We start from the raw sequence: 20,063 nt of genomic DNA, 5'->3' as shown, positions 1-20,063 counted from the left end.
GATGCATACATACCATGTTCCCTATAAGAGATCCTTTTAGTCATGAAATGCTATTATTCAAAACAAGAATTATCTTGGGCCTAGTGAATCCAAAATAAGCAGTGCTTCCATCCAGCACTCTTGTCTCCAATAATAGCTATGTCCCTGGGAAACTCACGAACGGTGCAAGAACTGTTCCCTATTATATATAATTTCTGAACATGGAAATTGGGGGAAGTGTTCTTCACTAACGCCTCATCTTTAAAAACTCCATCTAAGCTGGTAGCCACTGTCATATTTTTGACAATTAATTTAAAGAGAATTGAGTTCTGTGAAGAAGTACTTCCTTTTTGTTCTGTCTCTGTTGCTAATCTGATTTCTCCACACAGGAAGCTGCATTATATACCAAATCAGACAATTGGATGTGCAGTAGTGTCTTGACAGGCAGCAACTCTTCAGACAGTTTCTCCCAACCCTACCTAGATTGCTGGGAATTGAACCTGGGACCTCCTCCATGCAAAGCAGATGTTCTGTCACTGAGCTAAGGCCCTTCCCTAAGTCAAAATGTATTAATTATTTCTCTTTTTATCTTATAACCTCAAAGACGACCACTATTCTTTTAAGCATTCTTCACAGATGTTCTTGATCATTTAGTTACGATTTTCTGTATCTTCTGGACCAATATGATTCATTCTGAAATGAGGTGACCAGATTTGCAAAAAATTAGATACATTCTATTTCTAATCCCTTGTTACTGTTACTGTGTTTCAAATCTTCCTGATATTTAAATTGTGCTGAAATAATTGTACAGATACACTGTTGGAGCTGTTTCAAATACAACGAATTCCTATAGTTAAAAACACTTAATGTTGACAATGGCGATGCTATTGTATATATGTAGAGTTGCCAAATACTATTTATTCAGGTGGGGTGGCAGGTTAATTGTTACTTGGAAATAATATGTAAAGTATCCCTTATACAATTTGTGAATCAAATGAAATGACGCCACATGATGGGCAAATTTGGAAGCTGGAGGAATTCATAAACAGGGATACCTGAAATTTTGCAATAATTTACAATGATACATTGTACAAGCATGGTAGGTGAGCAAAGAACCAGAAGGAAAGGGGAAGAAACGCGTTTCTAAAGTGACAAACCTCTGTTCTTTTATCTGCGAAAACAAATTCCTCCCATTAACAAAATTATTTATTTATTAAACAGCTAAATTATTTCAAAGCACTGCAACAAAAGGAAGCCTCTAGCCTTGCCCTGTTTGGTTTATATTCTCACACGGATTCTTTATGTTTCCATCATTCTTACTGCGTGCGTGGAAGCTTCTAACAGGAACGAAAATATTTTTATTTCCTCAAATACAGAGGGTCCTTGTATCTACGAGCGCTCTCATACAGAGATACTCCTAGAAATCATGTGAGGCAACGTCCGGTTCCCTGACGTCACAGTGATGCAGACTGATCAACCTATAATGTGCATGAGAGAGGTGGGATCTGCTTACGAAAGAATGCAATGTTAGCTACAATTACTTGATTGGAAGAAAGGGATTGTGTTAGCCCCAGTGGCCTAATGGATAAGGCATTGGCCTCCTAAGCCAGGGATTGTGGGTTCGAGTCCCATCTGGGGTGAGGTGTTTTTTTCCCCTCTCTCTCTCACACTCTCGTTTACTTAGCTTACTTTTTGATGCGGTTGTGAGGCAATGATGAATTACGCTTGCTCTCTGCATATTTTAGTCAGAGTTACGCCAGTTCGAGTCTACGTAGCCTTACACTATTCGTAACATGAGCGTAACGTGGAATGGTAACGTTCTACTGACTCTGTATATCTTCAGAGGTTTTCCACTATAGTAAATTTGCTACTTGGTTTTAGTGTTGCGTATTAAATAAATCTCCGTGAGCTAAAGAGCAACCGTGTGAAATGAAGCGGGGGTATGATACTAACGGACTGGACTATGGTCCACGAAAGCTCATGCCCTAAATTTGTTAGTTTTTATGGTGCCACAAAACACTTGTTTTTGCTGCAACTGATTAAGGCTGCAATCCCATACACACTTATTTGGGAGTAAATCCCATTGAACCCAATGGAGCTTACTTCTGAGTATACATGTATTTGATTGCAGCCTAAAACGCTTCTCCCTCCAGCTGGTGGGAGAACGTTTGGTCCTGCGTTAGTTAAGCTTGCTGGGGGTAATGGGAGTGGTAGTTCAGTAACAACTAGAGGACCAAAGCTGCTTAAGGTTATACTGGAAAACATGGGAGAAGGATCCAGTGTAACCCGAGCTCGAGGCCCATGAAAATCGATGGTCATTGGCTCCTGCATAAAGAGCTTAAGCAGAGCGAGACGCTTTGCAAGTAGTTCCTTCCTCGCATGAATGAATCATTCTGGAGCATGAAGAATGCTATACTTTAGGTCTTATTTGAATTGTAACTACATCTCAAACTAAAGTTTAACATACAATTTCCACAATATAGAACATTACGGATTTGGCTGTTTTAAGAGGCTGTGGCCACTTTAAAATGAATTGTATTTATATATGATGATATATAAATGTCCGCCCTGAGCAATGGAAATTGGCTGGGCTACAGTAAGCTTTAATTAATAAAGGTGGATAACGCCACACTACATTGTCTTTCGGATCAAAAAAAATCGCTTGAATACTTTCTGTGTCCAGGTAGAACGGACGGCGATCGACGTCGGTTAGAGGTAAGACAGGCGGTGGCCCCTTTCTAAAGAGCAAAAGGGTCTGACTTCTGGTCGCCTCTGAATGTCGCTGTAATCCAAAGGAAACTTTCCGTGGTGGGGAACCTATGGCCCACTAGCTCTTTGCTGTACTATAACTCCCATGATGCCACACTATCGCCATGCTGGCTGGGGTTCATGGGAGTTGGAGTCCAACACCCACCGAAATGTTGTTTCCACACCCCTGCTTGCTCAGCTCTCTTGAGTACTCCCGAACAATAACCTTTGGTATTCGGTAAGCCGCTATGAAGTTAGGCACTACACTACTAAGACAAACGCCGCGGCTTACTGAATGCGGATGATCTTCAGTCTTTTAGTCGTCCCTGCAGGGCACGCAAGAGGAACAGCTTGGTTTTAGCTCTTGGGTGTTGTTATTGGTCGAACCTGGCGGGGATGCATTTAATTGGCTGAAGGTAACCGAACAGCTTGGTGAAGATGGCGGCGCTGGGCTCACCCATCCGTACTTTTCGTGGTCTTTTGCGCGAGCTCCGTTATGCGCAAGGAGGGCGCTCCTACCGGGAGGCAGCGGCTTATCAGTATTTGAAGAAAGCCTTCCGCGCGCACCGGGTACGTTGGTGAGGAGGAGGCGTAACGACGACGGGGACTGTAAATAAGGAACTTCTCTAGGGTTCGCTTTAGCAACGCAACGCCTCCTCCCTTTGACTTTACTTCCTTTAACAACAGCTTCGTCCTATGCCCGGGGAGTTCTCAATTTCGGGGATTAGCAGCCAACCTGTGGTAGTCCCTTCATAAAATTATAGAGTACATTTTGTACCTCCAGGATCTCCACTATTATCCCCCCTTTTTATGGGTATAATTCAAGCTGTTAGAGATCAGATAAATTGTAGACAAACAACTTGGGGCCTATGTGGCATGTAGGCTACCTTCTCATCTATGTCCGTTCCCAGCTTTTATTAGTGTACTGTAGTGGCAAATCCAGAACTGCAGGGTCCCTTCATGATAGTCGCACCATACCCCCTGACAACCATGCCTCTTCCACTTTCCCTTGTCTGCCTTACTCTGCATGTTGCTTGGATTCCACACTACACTACAACAGGCACCCGTAGGAGCCAATCATCATGAAAGGGGAGGCTGTTAGCTACTGAGAAGAGTCTTCTCAGTGGCTAAGCATCTCCTTTCACTCTGATTGGCTCATACATAGGGACCTGACTGGGACACTGCTCCCAACAAAGTAAGGGGTCTATGACTCCCCACAACCCTGGACAACTACACCCCTGTTTATCAGCTAAGAAAATCATGATATAAAGTCTATCATGGACCAAGGGCACTGACTGCAGTTTCTGAACACTCTTCAAGAGCAGCTCCGCATAGACTACTTGTTAATTGCACTATAACCTGGAGATTGTTACTAGAGATGGATTAGGCCAGTAGTTCCCTATGGACCACTTGACAATTGCCAGTCACATAATGATTTTTCTGCCAGTTGTAGCAATTGTAGTGCACTGTGCTAGATACTGTATGATTTTAATTGTATTATTATTGCTTTTGTTTCTTATAGTATTACTGTATTACAATTTGTGTTCCATAGAACTCAAATTTTAATACAAAGAAATACAATATAAGAAATAAAAGCAATAAAATACAATTGACATCACTATGATTATTTATTTAATTAAATGTATATCCTGCCCTTCTGCCCACAAGGAGCTCAGGGCAGCAAACAGGTGATAAACCACTAAAAAATATTAAAATATCTTAAAAACAAAGCATCTTAAAAAACATTGTAAAAACATCTTTAAAAACAATTCCAACACAGATGCAGACTGGGATAGGTCTCTGCTTAAAAGGCTTGTTGAAAGAGAAAGGTCTTCAGTAGGCACCAAAAAAACAACAGAGATGGCACCTGTCTAATATTTAAAGAAAGTGAATTCCAAAGGATAGGTACCACAACACTAAAGATCTACTTCCTATGTTGTGCAAGTGTACCTCCTGACACAACAGTCTGTAGGAGGCCCTCACCTGCAGAGCTGCAGGATGGGAAGATTATCTTGCATGCTGTGGGCCACCTGAATGAACCTCACGCACCACAGTTTGGGAAGCCCTGGGTTAGGCAATGTCTGGCCTGGTAGGGTCACAGCTGGTATCTCAGCCTAAACTGGTATGCTTGATTAGCTAGGCCTTAGGAATCTGATCACATGAAAATGTATCTAGAGAAAGCAAGTTCCACAGCTGTAGGGATTTCAGTAAGAACACATATTGCCTTTATACCAAGTTTCTTGTGTTATCTCTCTGTCTGCAGGTAACCAGTGAAAAATTATGCAGGGCTCAGCATGACCTCCATTTCCAGGCTGCCACCTATCTCTGTCTTCTGTGCAGTGTCCGGGAGCACTTAGCATTGCATAAAGAATATCATGGCAAAGGAGATCGATCAGCAGAGGACGTGGCTGGACTTGTGGGCCTTAAACTACCACAACAGCCTGGAGGGAAAGAATGGGAACCATAAATATAACAGAATTTGTGTTTATTTCATGAACATGCTATAATGAATCTTGTTTTTCAAGGTACTGTCATTTAAATAAAAATACTTGTATTAAATATAGAACTTCTAACCAGAGATTTGTGTTGCCCTTAAGTGTTTTAAAGTGCAGTTAGAGCAACTGCCTGCAAGAAGTTATTCTGTTACATATACTTGGTTGCTTATTCAATCTTCACTTTCAGCCTGCCTGCACCGCTATACCCAAGTCAGAGCAACAGTGACAGAAAAAGGTGGAATGTGTTTTTGATGAATACTTAGTTGTCTTCCTAACCAGGATCTTCCCAGATCAATTGACTTAAATACTAATTTTGGATCCGATCTTATTCATACTTACCTAGAAGTAAGCCTTGGTGAGCACAGAGCTTACTGTAGACATACACTGGGCTGCACTGTTAAAGCTATCTTGGAAAGTGGCAATTTAAATTGTCCAAATGTCAACCACCTGACAACTACCCAATTCTAAAGCAGCAGTTAAAGATCAACAGGAATCAAAGCTGCAGTTGAAAACAAACTATACTAGAACACATAAAACAAAACACTAGCTTACAAAAAAAACCCTATGTAAATAGTCTTAGTGTGGTGCTAAAATGATAGTGGAATTAGTGCCAAGCAAGCCTTCCTGGAGAGGACACTGAAGGTCCAAGAGGCCCACTGTCCAGTCACCAACCTGCCTATCCATAGATAGTGGGAGGGATGCAACAAAGGGGCAGTAAAAATAATAGCAAGGTTCAAGAAACTGAGCTCCCTGTGCCTTGCCCTTTTCTCAAGAGCCAGCAGCAACATTCATGCCTATGCCACCCAGTTGGATGCTGCTGATTTATAGGTAATAAAAAAGCAAGAAGGGAGGCATCCAAAAATGCTCCAGCCAAAGAGAGGGAGACCCTTAAGATGCCAAACCAGCAAATAGCAGAGAGTTGGGAATGAGAATTTTTTATTGCAGCCCAACACATTTTAGGTGTTGGTACAACCCTTTATCAAGGGCAATCTGCATAAGTATATATAAAAATAAACACCATTAAAATCAATTACATTCTAAAATATGAAAACAACTAAATATATCTGCTCTATACACAACACTGCATGATGCTGGCTAAATACTAAAATTAATAAGGAAAGGACAACCAAACAAACATCATGAAAAATAAACACTAAAAACCTTTCAAAAACTAAAACTGGTTACACGTGAACTCAACCAAAGAAAAATTAAAAGAGCTATTAACTAAGTAGGATAAACCATAACAAAGAAAATGGAAGAAAGGATTAAAATAGATGACTCAGAATACCTTGTGGAAGTAACAAGTTGGTATCTCATCAACTAAATTCTTAAAGGCAACTGGCTCTTACAATAAAGAGCACACCTGCTTTTGGATGTATCCACTTAATGAAAGCAAGATGGCTTCTGAATTCTAAAAGGAATATGATGCTGATTTCAATGAAAGTAACTACTTCTTAAAAGTAGATACAAACATCCATATGGGTAGCACTAATGAGTATATGGTAAAAAATAAATGCAGCAAAGGCAATGATCTGAAATCTTCATTAGAAGCAGTGGAGGGAGGAAAGGTGCAAGTGCATGTGATAGGACTAGCTATAACAAGGGAGCTATTCCTAGATCTTCATTTAAACCTGTGGGGGATACACACCTAAGCTGGAGGTTCAAAAAAGTTCCCTTTTCAATCAAATCTGATTATTGGTGTGTCTTGAGGCATGGATAGTGTTAGGTTTGCGCCACACATAGAGCTTTGAGTTTTGGCTAAAAAGCTCTATCTTGGTCTCATCTGCCCACAAAACCTTTTCCCACATCGCTGCTGGGGCACTCATGCTTTCTGGCAGACTCCAGATGTGCTTTCAGATGGTACTTTTTGAGTAACGGCTTCTTTCTTGCCACCCTCTCATCCAGGCCAGTGTTATGCAGAGCTCTTGATGGGTTGACTGGTACACCATTACTCTCACTCCAAGCCACTGAACTCTGTAGCTCCTTCAAAGTGATTGTTGGCCTCTCTGTGGCTTCTCTCACAGGTCTCCTTCTTGTTTGCTGAGTTTTCAGGGACAGCCTTTTCTTAGCAGTGCCTGGGTGGTGTGATGCAGCTTGCATTTCCTGATTATTGATCCAATTGTGCTCACTGGGATATCCAAACACTTGGATATTAGTTTGTACCCTTTTCCTAATCTATGCATTTGTATTATAATATCTCTCACTTCTGCAAAATGCTCTTTGGTCTTCATTTTCCTTCAGATCCACAGCCTGACCAATGATCCTTCAACAGTGGGGGTTTTATTCTGACAGTGTGACAGCTACTTTAATGGTTCATAGGTGGAGGCCAATGGTAAGGTAACTGTGTCCTTGATAGGGCAATTTATTTCATCTGTGTAAACTGGGAGCTTCTACAGCACAGAGGATGAATATGCAAGCAACATGTTTGTTTTTTTATGTTTCTTACAAACATTTCCCAACATAAAACCAATGACACCTTACAATAATTGATGTTGAGTTTCAAAATAAAATAGCATACAGAACAAAATTACAATGTACCATTTGTAATTCAGTAATGTGAGAGACTATATGCTTTGCAGATTGCCCTTGACAAAGGGTTGTGCCAACACTGGAAATGCATTGGGATGCAATAAAAAATTCTCATTCCCAACTCTCTGCTGTTTGCTGTTTTAGCACCTTGAGGGTCTCTTTGGCTGGAGTGATTTATAGGTAATCACAGCACTCTGAATTGTGCTTAGAAATGAACCAGCAGCCAGGGTAGCTCTTTTAAGAACTGGTGATAGCTAGTCCATATAGCTGGTTCACTTAATCTGACAGCAATATTTGTAATAACTGAATGTTTCTGGGACGTCTTCAGAGGCAGCCACACATAAAATGCACTGCAGGAATCTGAAGAGTGCTTGGGCAGTTATCAATGTGTTGCTAATCAGGAGACTACTGGAAGGTACTAAATGTCATGAAGTCATTTGAGCATCTAATATTCTGGATGTAGCAGCACCCATAGCTGTGAATTATATCAGCATATCCCTGTTCGGGACAGGATGACCCACCCTCTTCATGGTGAGACAAACCACCTGCCTACAGTGCCCCTGTCTCTTTTGGACTGAGCTTTGGTTTATTGGCCCTTATCAGTCTATTGTTTACAAACGCTAATCAGCACTTCCATCATTACCTTAAAGAAGCAAGTTCGGAGGGTCGTGACTAGAAATAGGACGTTTTCAGTTGTGGCTCCCTATCTGTGGAATGCTCTCCCTAATGAGATCCACCTGATGACTTCAATGACATTTTTGGAGCCAGACTTTTTGCCAGGCTTTTGACAAACTGAGATGATTTGTTACTAGTGTGCTACCAATGCTTCCTGAGGCTTTTATGAGGGTTGTTTTGTTCTGTTTTCATGGTTTAATGTATTTTATGTTTTAAATGTGTTGTAAGTTGCTTGGAGACCTTCTGGTAACAAGGAACTTGCCATCCTGGGCTTCTGCTAGGAGGAAGGGCAGGACATAAATCAAATAATAAATAAACTAACGTTTAACAATAAATCTAAAAAGAAAACTGATGCCACAGCAACTGGAATCTCCAGCTGAACTCCAGATGTTAAGGCATGATTTTTAAGAAGACTTTTCAAGCAGTGCTGTTTTAATTTTTCTATTTTTCATTGATTACATTATGTTTTATCAAATTTTTGTAAGTTGCCCTCTGAAAGTATCCTAAAAGGTAGGGTGTAAATATATTAAACAAGCTATAGGACATAGAAGACAAGATGGATCCAAATACGGTGTTCAGAAGCTAGCTGCCTGCTGAAACTCCTGTTACACAACGCTTAAAGCCTTGTCCTCTTTTGCCTCTGGCCACCCCATTCAGAAGAGAGGGCACCGAGATACTGCTATTACCACCAGTAATTTTGACAACATTTGGCTATGAAAAGGACATTCTGAAGTTCCAGAAGGTAGAGAAACAAGTGAGCCAACCCCGCCCCACATTGCGGGGAAAAGAATTATTTTCTGTTAAAAAAACTAATGAACTGATGATCGCCTAGTTCAAAGGACATACGTCACAGAAAGAGGCCACGAACTGCGTCCCCAATCAGTGCACGCGACGATCGGAGGGAAGACGGTTTCGGTAGCCCAATCGGCAAAAGGCACAATGCTTGACGTTACAGGATCGTTTTACGCCCTGTTTAGCCAATCAGAGGGTTAGTAATCGTCAGGGAAGGCGGGAGAAGGGCGCGCGCGCGCAAGGATGTCCGTTACCGCCAGGCTGCGCGCGCGCGCCTAGCGAGGCAGGCGAAAAGGGGGCGAACGCGCGGGGAGACTCGCCGTCCTGAGATACCAACGAGCACGAGGCGATTATCCGCTTCTTTTCCGATAACAGCGGAAGCCGCAGACGCCATTGTAACTGCACCGGCCTCAGAGGAGGCGACAGGGTGCGAGATTCCGCCTTAGCTCATCCCTGAAGGAAGCGACCGCGGCGTCGGGTTCGATATCGTCTAGGCCGCTGTGGGCGGGGCTTATTGGGATTTGGCCGGCCCTACCAGGTCCCCTGCGCTTTCAGGATGTCGGCACAGGCTCAAATGCGTGCGATGCTGGACCAGCTAATGGGCACCTCCCGGGACGGTAAGACGTACTGCCGGCTCGTCAGGCTCGGAGAGGGCGGGGACGTGTTTTCCCCGTTGGGGGTGGGGTGGCGGGGGTGGGGTAAGGGAGAACAGAAGAAGCAGGAAAGGCCTAGTGCGATGATTGGCAGGGCCTGCGTCTTGGTTTCTTTCTCCTCCCCTTTAGGGGAGGGCTTAGTCAGGGTGAGCGGCAGAGCCCAGGTGCCGCCAGTACGAATTACAATAGGGAGATTGCTTTGGCCATGTAAATGCCGATGCGGGGGGGAGGGGGCGCCATTGCTTTACATAGGGTGGGGGAGGAACTCATCCTACTGCGAAGCAAGGCCTCCTTTTTCGTCCACATCACACGCAGAGGCAACGTTGAGGAGACAGTTTAGCAGTCAAAAGGATCTGGACTAGTTAACATCGAAAGATGAAATTGCCCGTTACACGCCTCATCTTGTCTCATCAGTGAAACAGCAGTTCGCCTTATTTTGACCGGGGTAGGGGACAATTAGGTCGTTCCGGCCCCTGTAGCTGTCGTTTATATTTTGTTTATGACCGACGTACCGGAGGTCTGACCCAAACCAGCATTTCAAGTCAATATTGTGCAGCTAACATTGCAAAGAAGCATTTTTAGAAATTTTGACTTGGTTTTAGGCATTATCTGGATCTGATCAAAATGCAAACTAAAACAAAACAGAATTGTGTGGAGGTATTTCTGTGTTTGCCGGTTTGTTTTCTAAAACAGGTGTAAGTTGCTATGTTTTCAATTTTTATTTGAAAACGAATGACTTAACTAGAATAAAACGCCTTATGAAAACATACCTTGATAAGGGCTGCTTGATAAGGGTAACATGCCTTACAGTAAAAGCAACAGCAGGAGTAAGCATATGCCCTATGTTCATGCATTTGAATAGAATTCAATATTCATCCTTTAGTGAGCTTTTTAGTTCTTGTTGTAAAACCTATTATTCCAGGCACCTGGTATGTATTGGGACAGGAACAATATCGAGGACTGAATTTGTTGCTATATGAAAGTAGATACTGATTCATATTCAATCAAGTAATGTGATTCTGCAACTTGGTATGATTGTTTTCATGATATTTCATCTAAATTTCATATAAAGTTTCCCTTTGGTTAATGTGTTTATCTTTGGGGAATATGATGATAGAGTTCCCTGACATTCATTTTAAATTGTGCCAAAGAGGACCCCCTGACCAATTCATTCTCATTGGATTCAAGTCACATTACAACCACTCAGGTAATTGGGTTGTTTGTCCTATGTTTGTTTACACTTGTCCTTGATGTTGTTTGTTTGAAAGTATTTAGGACAGTGGTTCCCAAACTTCTTTTCCCACTGACCACTTGAAAACTGCTGAGCTTTCCTGGTCCCAAGCAGGTTAGGGCTTTAAAGCAGTTGTTCTCAAACTTTTCCTTACAGACCACTTGAAAATTCCTGAGGGTCTTGTTGGGCCACTTAATGATTTGCTCTGCTCCCACAAGTGATACATGCCCTGGTCTCCTTTCGATTAGACTACTGTAATGCGCTCTACGTGGGGCTACCCTTGAAGACGGTCCGGAAATTGCAGCTAGTACAGAATGCGGCGGCACACTTAATAAAGCAGAGCCGTCGCCGGGACCATGTCACCCCAGTGTTGATGGAGCTACACTGGTTGCCAGTTGTGTACCGGGCCCAATTCAAGGTGTTGGTGTTAACCTTTAAAACCCTATACGGTTTTGGCCCAGTTTATCTGAAGGAACGCCTCCAGTATCACCAAATATGCCGCCAAACAAGATCAGCCTCACAAGACCTTCTCTCGGTCCCACCGGTGAAAACAGCTAGGCTGGTGCGGACCAGAGGGAGGGCTTTTTCGATCGTGGCCCCCACCCTCTGGAACTTGCTTCCATTTGACCTCCGACATGCCTCCTCCCTGATGGCTTTTCGCCGAGCCTTAAAGACCTGGCTATTCAGGCAGGCCTATGGGATTTCTGGGGTGGGCTAGGTTCTTATGCTGTATTATTGAAGGGATGGTTTTAGATGAATTGATGTTAATATTGTGATTGTTGATTGTATGTGTTTTATATTGTATTTTATATTGTTGTAAGTCGCCCAGGACAGGTGGGCAACTAACAAATAAAATTTATTTATAAAATTTAATTTATTAAATTTATTTATTAAAATAAAATTTATTTATTATTATTATTTTTCTGTCAGATGTAGCAATTGTAATGTAATCTGCTGTGCTAGATGAAAATGCTAAATATTTTTTAGAACTCTTCAGTGGTGTACAACATAAAAACAAACAATATAATTCAAACAAAACTATGACATAAAATGAGCAAAACAGTAGTATAAAAGGATATAAAAACATGAATTTAGGGGATTCAAACAAATAAACGACAGGGTCTGATCATATGGTTCAGGGAACATCTGAACAAAAAGACATGTCTGAAGCAACTGGAAGGGCATTGTGTAGTACAGGGGCTACAGCAGAAAATTCCCATTTTTGGGTCACGAATACCTGATGACTAGAATTTCCCCGGATAATCAGTGATCTTTTACAGGTCTGTACAGAGTCAGGTGGTCTGGAGTTCAGGGCTTTATATGTTAACAAGACCTTGAACATGGTTAGTGCAGTTCCCTCATCACAGGCATAATATGTGTTGTCCAGGTGCTCCATTCAACAACCTGGCCACAGCATTCTTCACCAGCTGCAGCTTCTGGATCAATCCCAAGGGAAGTCCCACATAGTGCACATTATTTATTTATTTATTAAATTTATTTCCTCCCAGAAGGAATCCATTATAGTAGCCCAGTTGTGAGGTTACTAACACATGAATCATGGTGGCCAAGCTATTCCTGACCAGAAAAGGGCATAATTTATTTGTTTTGTTTATTATTCAATTTATATCCCAACTTTCCTCTAAAGAGTTCAAGGTACATTCTCCCCTTCCCAATTTTATCCTCGCAACAACCCTGTGAGGTAGGTTAGGCTGAGAGACAGTAACTGGTCCAAGGTCACCCAATGAGCTTGATGGCCAAGCAGAGATTTGAACCCAGGTCCCAGTCCAACACATAACACTGAGATGCCAACCTAAGCTGATAATACATCCTCAGCTTCAGTTTATTGAAACCACTTGGAATTATTAATTTTTTGTTCATGAAATATAGTGAGACATTTTAAACAGCATACAGAGGGATGTATCCAACAGTGTTGCCCCAGAGGAGACTTAAGGGTGTTGGGGGGGGGCTCAAGGGGGAAGGAAAATTGCTTCCCACCCCACTCTACAACAGAAGTTTAAATGTCAATTGAACAACACCTTTGGATACAACCCAAGTAAGGAATAAAATCAAATTTTTCCTATATTGTATTATACTGTTAAGTACTTTACTAGTCATATGGGGGTGTATTTGGTATCCAGTGTGCTTAAAGAATAATGACCTCCAGATCTTAAAAAATTCTTCTTTGCAGCATTATTTGGAGCAAAGTGTGCCTACGGGTTTTTCAGTAACTGCTTTACAGTTAGACTGTCAACAGTACCTGGACTAATATAAAAATGTGGCTTTACTCTGGTATTATTAAAACTGCCACATAATGTTCATCCTGCATTTGCAAGGAATTTCAGTGTTGAACTCCCTGCATATATGATGTTAAGCAGGCCTTTGCTGTACTGTTTTTGGTGCCTGCTAAAATTTTTTGTAAAAGCAAGAGTTTTTAGATATGTTGATTTGACATGTATTTTAGTATGTAATTTTATTTTATAAAGTATATCTTTAAAACTGCTGATTTTATTTTGAAACATGTTAGGCCAACTTGATTTTAATATCTGATTTTATTGATAATTTTGATGTATATTTTATGCTTGGACTTGATGATTAACCAGTGTATTGAATCTGTTAAATAAATTGAGGGAGCATGCCTTATTCCTGGCCTGGAGCAGTGGGGCTAAAAGAGCGACAGAACTACCATCACATCCAAAGCCCTGCCACTCAGACCAGCCAGGGCAGAAGATGGGGGTCATTAAAGCTGTACCAGCTCCATACTGGTGTAGTAGAGATGCTCAAATCAGGTCCATCCCCAGTGGGATCTGCTCTTAGCACAGCCCCACCTCTACCTCCTCTCCATCCAGAAATGTCCCATTTTAGTGGTTTGGACTGGATACCACCATTGGGGGATGCCATCAGCAGTAGCTTCCACCCATTGCTTTCAGCAGGCACCTTTGTTGTGGCAAACACTGACACAGTTGCCAGAGCCCAGTGAAGCTTAGCAAAGGGACACCTGTACTGCATCCATACCCCCTCCAGTGCAGTGGATTGGGGTTTTGGATTGCTCTGTTTAAAGGAGAAAGATTGAATATTGGTTCACTAAGACTTCAGTCTAATACACACCTAGTAGTAAACCTATTGAACTCAATGGGACTTGCTTCCCATGTAAAGTAAGTTTGCTTACTACATAAAGTAAGATTTTCTGGAGTCTTGTGTTGCACCTGTTTTTATTTAATTCTTTGAAGGTCATGGCAAACAACTTCTTGGCTTTGGTTTACAGATTTGTTACTGTTATCTTGATATGCAACCAGAGGTGCTAAAACAACTATTTAACAAATAGTGTAGATTGGGCTCAACGTTCTTTAGAACTGTTTCAACTGAATATAACATTGAGTACATATACTAATTTGTCATCACAAAAATGACCTTGAATTTGGAAATGTATGTGTTTCACTCAGACTTCTGAACTCAGTTGAAAAAGAGCTAAATGAAAGGTCTATTGGGATTTGGTTTGTTTTCTTGGTTTAGGTTTCTTAAGCTGATAGATTTCCAGCCTTTCATGATTTCACCCAATTTTCTTTCCTCCCCATCCCCTTTTGAAAGGATGTTCACACTGTTATGAGAGGAATATAGACAACCTTCAGATGGCACACTCAGTGAATTTCTTCAGAAAACTGATCTCAACGAATGAAGATAAATAAATACTAATAATTTTCCCCAGACTGGCACAATTGCATGCTTTAGCTTTCTAATTTATACCAGTTCTTATTACTCCCAAACAATTCATTTTGTAAAATGAGCTCATTTAAGGCAAACTTTCTTTTGGAAAATGTGACTCCAAAATTGCTAAACGTCAACCAAGCTTGTTTTCACTTACTAGAAGTCAACTACAGGTTCGCTAAAATCGTATCAACAGCTGGTTAGCTCATATTATAACACAGAATTGTATAATATTGTGTCCAAAACCAACAAAATCAGTAGCATTGTATGCCTGCAGCAGTCTGTGCAGTGCAGCTTATATTTTTTAAGCTATTTTTGTACAGCATATGTGTATTTCAAGACAGGTGTACAGTAATATAAAATACAAAACAAAAATCTACAGAGTCTAGTTGAGCAGTCAGTAAAAAATATACTTATATTCTACAGTGGTTTAGCATCAACCGCCAGCAAAGGCTATGTTGGAATTTTTTTTTAGCATGCTCCAAATTTGCATCAGAGTTGGTACATGTCTTATTTCTAGGGGAAAGGCAGTTTCAGAGTGTGAAAGTCACAGCGGAAAAAGCCTTCTTCCTGGTTGTTGCCAGATGAACATCAGGCTGTGGCACAATCAGGAGGGCTTCTGATTATATCAGTGAACAGGCAGGGCTGTACAGAAGGCACACTCTCAGATAATTTGGTTCCAAGTTGTTTAGGGCCTTATAAATTAATACAAAGCCTTAAATGTGGCCTGGTAGCAAATAGGCAGCCAGTGCATCATCTTCAAATTAATAAAAATATATAGCCTGCTTTTAAACTTGGGACAGTACTTTGAAAATTGTAATCAATTAATATTAATACAACAGAATTAAAATGGCAGATAACTAGCCGTAGAGCAAAATAGTAAAAGTAATAGCAAACAACAAATGGGATGCAATGTCAGTTCAAACAACAACAAAAATACAGTTCTCTGACATAAACTCAAATTCCACTGTTTGGGGAAATAAAAGGTAATAACATTGTGTTTAAAAGTGAGCACAGTCATTGATAAGATCCTCTCATAGTGCCATCTGCCTAATCTCAGAAACCCTTTGAAGCAGATCTTATTGTCTAGGTACGTTTGTATTGTTATTAGCAGCTCTCTGAATATCTGGATCCCAAGCTATAAAATATTTTAAAGGTTAAAAAAACACAGCATTTTAAGTTGTGCTTAGAATTAATATGTGTTGCTTGTGGCTAGTACCAATCAGTAACCTTTTTGCATTTTGCTCCAGCTGAAATTTCTAAGTAGTCTTGAAAGGCAGTCCCACATTCAGTGTGTGTAATCTGGATGTTACCAGGACATGGATGATGGCAAGCAGGCTACCTCTGCCCAGGAGGGGACATAGCTGTGACATTGATCTAAGCTGCTGGAAGGAGCTTCACATCACATGCCACCTGAGTTAAAGTAAGGGCCAGCAATGTCCCCAGGCTGTAGACTTGGTTCTTTAAGTCAGCAGTGTCTAACCAGTGGCTCTCCAGATGTTGTTGGAATTGAAGACCTGGGGATTATAATCCAGGGCCAAATTTGGCCACCTTGCTTTTAGTATAACTCCGTTCAGAACAGGTGAACATCACTTCCTTGGTCAGATCAACAGTACCTCTGCTTTATCTGCATTGGAGTTAAGTTGCTTTTGTAATAACATTTATAACCCATGTTTTCCTCCATATGGAGGTGTGCAAAGTGGCTAACAAAAGCACACAGACTCAAGAAGTAATTAAAATGTAATAAATATAGCCCAATTACATCTCATAAAGGCTTATTAGTCCTTTTCCATTCCATTACTGACCCCAGCCACCAATTCGTTGCTTCTCTTACCACATTTTACTCTGATGAGAAAGCAGAAATAAAGTTGATGTTCTCTAAATACAGGGAACACGTCATCTCATATGACTTCTTCTAGCAGATTTCAGATGTGAAAAGCATGGGAGATAACATAGACCTTTGGAACACTAGCATAAATGCCATGGAGCAGAGCAAAAGTTCCCCAACACCACCTGCAGTCAATCTGCTGGGAAAAATTAGCCTCTGGACCAAAGTATGCCACTGCACATCTCAGAGAAACAATTGAGTGACGCCACCACCTTGCTAAAGTTAACCAGCTCTGGGTCTGATCAATACCTGGATGGAAGACTGCATGGGAACCACATGTATGCCAACTGTTCCATAATGGAAGAAAGGTGGGATATAAATAAGAAAATTAACCAGTGTGTTTGTTAATTTATTTATTTGTTTATTTATTGTATATCCCACCCTTCCTCCCAGTAGAAGCCCAGGGCGGCAAACAAAAACACTAAAAACACTCTAAAACATCACAAAAACAGACTTTAAATATATTAAAACAAACATCTTTAAAAACATCTTTTTTTTAAAAAAAAAGCTATAAAAACACCTTAAAAAGCAATTCCAACACAGGCGCAGACTGGGATAAGGTCTCTACTTAAAAGGCTTGTTGAAAGAGGAAGGTCTTCAGTAGGTGCCAAAAAGATAACAGAGGTGGTGCCTGTCTAATATTTAAGAGGAGGGAATTCCAAAGGGTCGGTGCCACTACACTAAAGGTCCACTTCCTATGTTGTGCAGAATGGACCTCTTGATAAGATGGTATCTGCAGGAGGCCCTCATCTGCAGAGCATAGTGATTGACTGGGTATATAAGAGGTAAGGCAACGGTCCCAAGCTGTATAGGGCTTTGTACACCAAAACCAGAACCTTGAACTTAGCCCAGTAGCTAATGTATTGAAAGCCATTGAGGGGTCCAAAACAATTTACAGTCACTCTCCCCTATCCTCTGGATGCAGGTTGCCTAATAGAGAAACCAAGGCAGTTACAGTTCCAAATTGAGGCTGTAAGCCAGATAATCAACACCGTTTTAGAGTTTCTGGACCTGAGCTACCATCACTTGTTTAATCAAAGGAAAGTTTGCAGTTAAGAACATAAGAAGAGCCTGCTGGATCAGGCCAGTGGCCCATCTAGTCCAGCATCCTGTTCTCACAGTGGCCAAGCAGGTGCCTGGGGGAAGCCCGCAAGCAGGACCTGAGTGCAAGAACACTCTCCCCTCCTTAGGCTTCCGGCAACTGGTTTTCAGAAGCATGCTGCCTCTGACTAGGGTGGCAGAGCACAGCCATCACGGCTAGTAGCCATTGATAGCCCTGTCCTCCATGAATTTGTCTAATCTTCTTTTAAAGCCGTCCAAGCTGGTGGCCATTACTGCATCTTGTGGGAGCAAATTCCATAGTTTAACTATGCGCTGAGTAAAGAAGTACTTCCTTTTGTCTGTCCTGAATCTTCCAACATTCAGCTTCTTTGAATGTCCACGAGTTCTAGTATTATGAGAGAGGGAGAAGAACTTTTCTCTATCCACTTTCTCAATGCCATGCATAATTTTATACACTTCTATCATCTCCTCTGACCCGCCTTTTCTCTAAACTAAAAAGCCCCAAATGCTGCAACCTTTCCTCGTAAGGGAGTCGCTCCATCCCCTTGATCATTCTGGTTGCCCTCTTCTGAACCTTTTCCAACTCTATAATATCCTTTTTGAGATGAGGCGACCAGAACTGTACACAGTATTCCAAATGCGGCCGCACCATAGATTTATACAACGGCATTATGATATCGGCTGTTTTATTTTCAATACCTTTCCTAATTATCGCTAGCATGGAATTTGCCTTTTTCACAGCTGCCGCACACTGGGTCGACATTTTCATCGTGCTGTCCACTACAACCCCGAGGTCTCTCTCCTGGTCGGTCACCGCCAGTTCAGACCCCATGAGCGTATATGTGAAATTCAGATTTTTTGCTCCAATATGCATAATTTTACACTTGTTTATATTGAATTGCATTTGCCATTTTTCCGCCCATTCACTCAGTTTGGAGAGGTCTTTTTGGAGCTCTTCGCAATCCCTTTTTGTTTTAACAACCCTGAACAATTTAGTGTCGTCAGCAAACTTGGCCACTTCACTGCTCACTCCTAATTCTAGGTCATTAATGAACAAGTTGAAAAGTACAGGTCCCAATACCGATCCTTGAGGGACTCCACTTTCTACAGCCCTCCATTGGGAGAACTGTCCATTTATTCCTACTCTCTGCTTTCTGCTTCTTAACCAATTCCTTATCCACAAGAGGACCTCTCCTCTTATTCCATGACTGCTAAGCTTCCTCAGAAGTCTTTGGTGAGGTACCTTGTCAAACGCTTTTTGAAAGTCTAAGTACACTATGTCCACTGGATCACCTCTATCTGTATGCTTGTTGACACTCTCAAAGAATTCTAATTGGTTACTGAGACAGGACTTTCCCTTGCAGAAGCCATGCTGGCTCTGCTTCAGCAAGGCTTGTTCTTCTATGTGCTTAGTTAATCTAGCTTTAATAATACTTTCTACCAGTTTTCCAGGGACAGAAGTTAAGCTAACTGGCCTGTAATTTCCGGGATCCCCTCTGGATCCCTTTTTGAAGATTGGCGTTACATTTGCCACTTTCCAGTCCTCAGGCACGGAGGAGGTCCCGAGGGACAAGTTACATATTTTAGTTAGCAGATCAGCAATTTCACCTTTGAGTTCTTTGAGAACTCTCGGGTGGATGCCATCCGGGCCCGGTGATTTGTCAGTTTTTATATTGTCCATTAAGCTTTAACTTCCTCTCTCGTTACCACTATTTGTCTCAGTTCCTCAGAATCCCTTCCTGCAAATGTTAGTTCAGGTTCAGGGATCTGCCCTATATCTTCCACTGTGAAGACAGATGCAAAGAATTCATTTAGCTTCTCTGCAATCTCCTTATCGTTCTTTAGTACACCTTTGACTCCCTTATCATCCAAGGGTCCAATCGCCTCCCTAGATGGTCTCCTGCTTTGAATGTATTTATAGAATTTTTTGTTGTTGGTTTTTATGTTCTTAGCAATGTGCTCCTCAAATTCTTTTTTAGCATCCCTTATTGTCTTCTTGCATTTCTTTTGCCAGAGTTTGTGTTCTTTTTTATTTTCTTCATTCGGACAAGACTTCCATTTTCTGAAGGAAGACTTTTTGCCTCTAAGAGCTTCCTTGACTTTGCTCGTTAACCATGCTGGCATCTTCTTGGCCCTGGCGGTACCTTTTCTGATCTGCGGTATGCACTCCAGTTGAGCTTCTAATATAGTGTTTTTAAACAACTTCCAAGCATTTTCAGTTAGCTGTTAGTGTTGCGTGTGTGCGTGTATAGATCATACAAGGATGGAATTCAAGAGCGTTTAGAACAGGAATTAAGACAGGCCAGGCA

The 20,063-nt window shown here is 41.5% G+C and overlaps 1 protein-coding gene and 1 non-coding gene across 5 annotated transcripts in view; both read left to right on the top strand.

Moving 5' to 3' along the window:
- Nucleotides 1–1,546: 1,546 nt before the first annotated feature.
- Nucleotides 1,547–1,619, top strand: TRNAR-CCU (transfer RNA arginine (anticodon CCU)). The gene has a single exon. It is a non-coding gene; the product is annotated as a tRNA-Arg (tRNA).
- Nucleotides 1,620–2,924: 1,305 nt separating this feature from the next.
- The window catches only part of LOC133390547 (putative RNA-binding protein Luc7-like 2), a 59,907-nt gene continuing 42,768 nt past the window's right edge, over nt 2,925–20,063 (top strand). Inside the window, exons 1-2 of one of the 4 annotated variants that reach the window (XM_061639354.1) lie at nt 2,925–3,297; nt 4,991–5,118. In XM_061639354.1, the coding sequence (XP_061495338.1) occupies nt 3,166–3,297; nt 4,991–5,118 (260 nt within the window). In that variant the 5' untranslated portion in view covers nt 2,925–3,165. Of the gene's footprint in view, nt 3,298–4,990; nt 5,119–9,406; nt 9,836–10,177; nt 10,317–20,063 lie in introns of those variants that run through there. The other 3 variants (XM_061639350.1, XM_061639353.1, XM_061639351.1) reach the window with 3 other exon arrangements.

Source organism: Rhineura floridana, chromosome 8, assembly GCF_030035675.1.
Source record: "Rhineura floridana isolate rRhiFlo1 chromosome 8, rRhiFlo1.hap2, whole genome shotgun sequence".
In the NCBI taxonomy this organism is placed as follows: Eukaryota; Metazoa; Chordata; class Lepidosauria; order Squamata; family Rhineuridae; genus Rhineura; species Rhineura floridana.
This window is presented reverse-complemented; position numbering and strand designations above follow the sequence as displayed.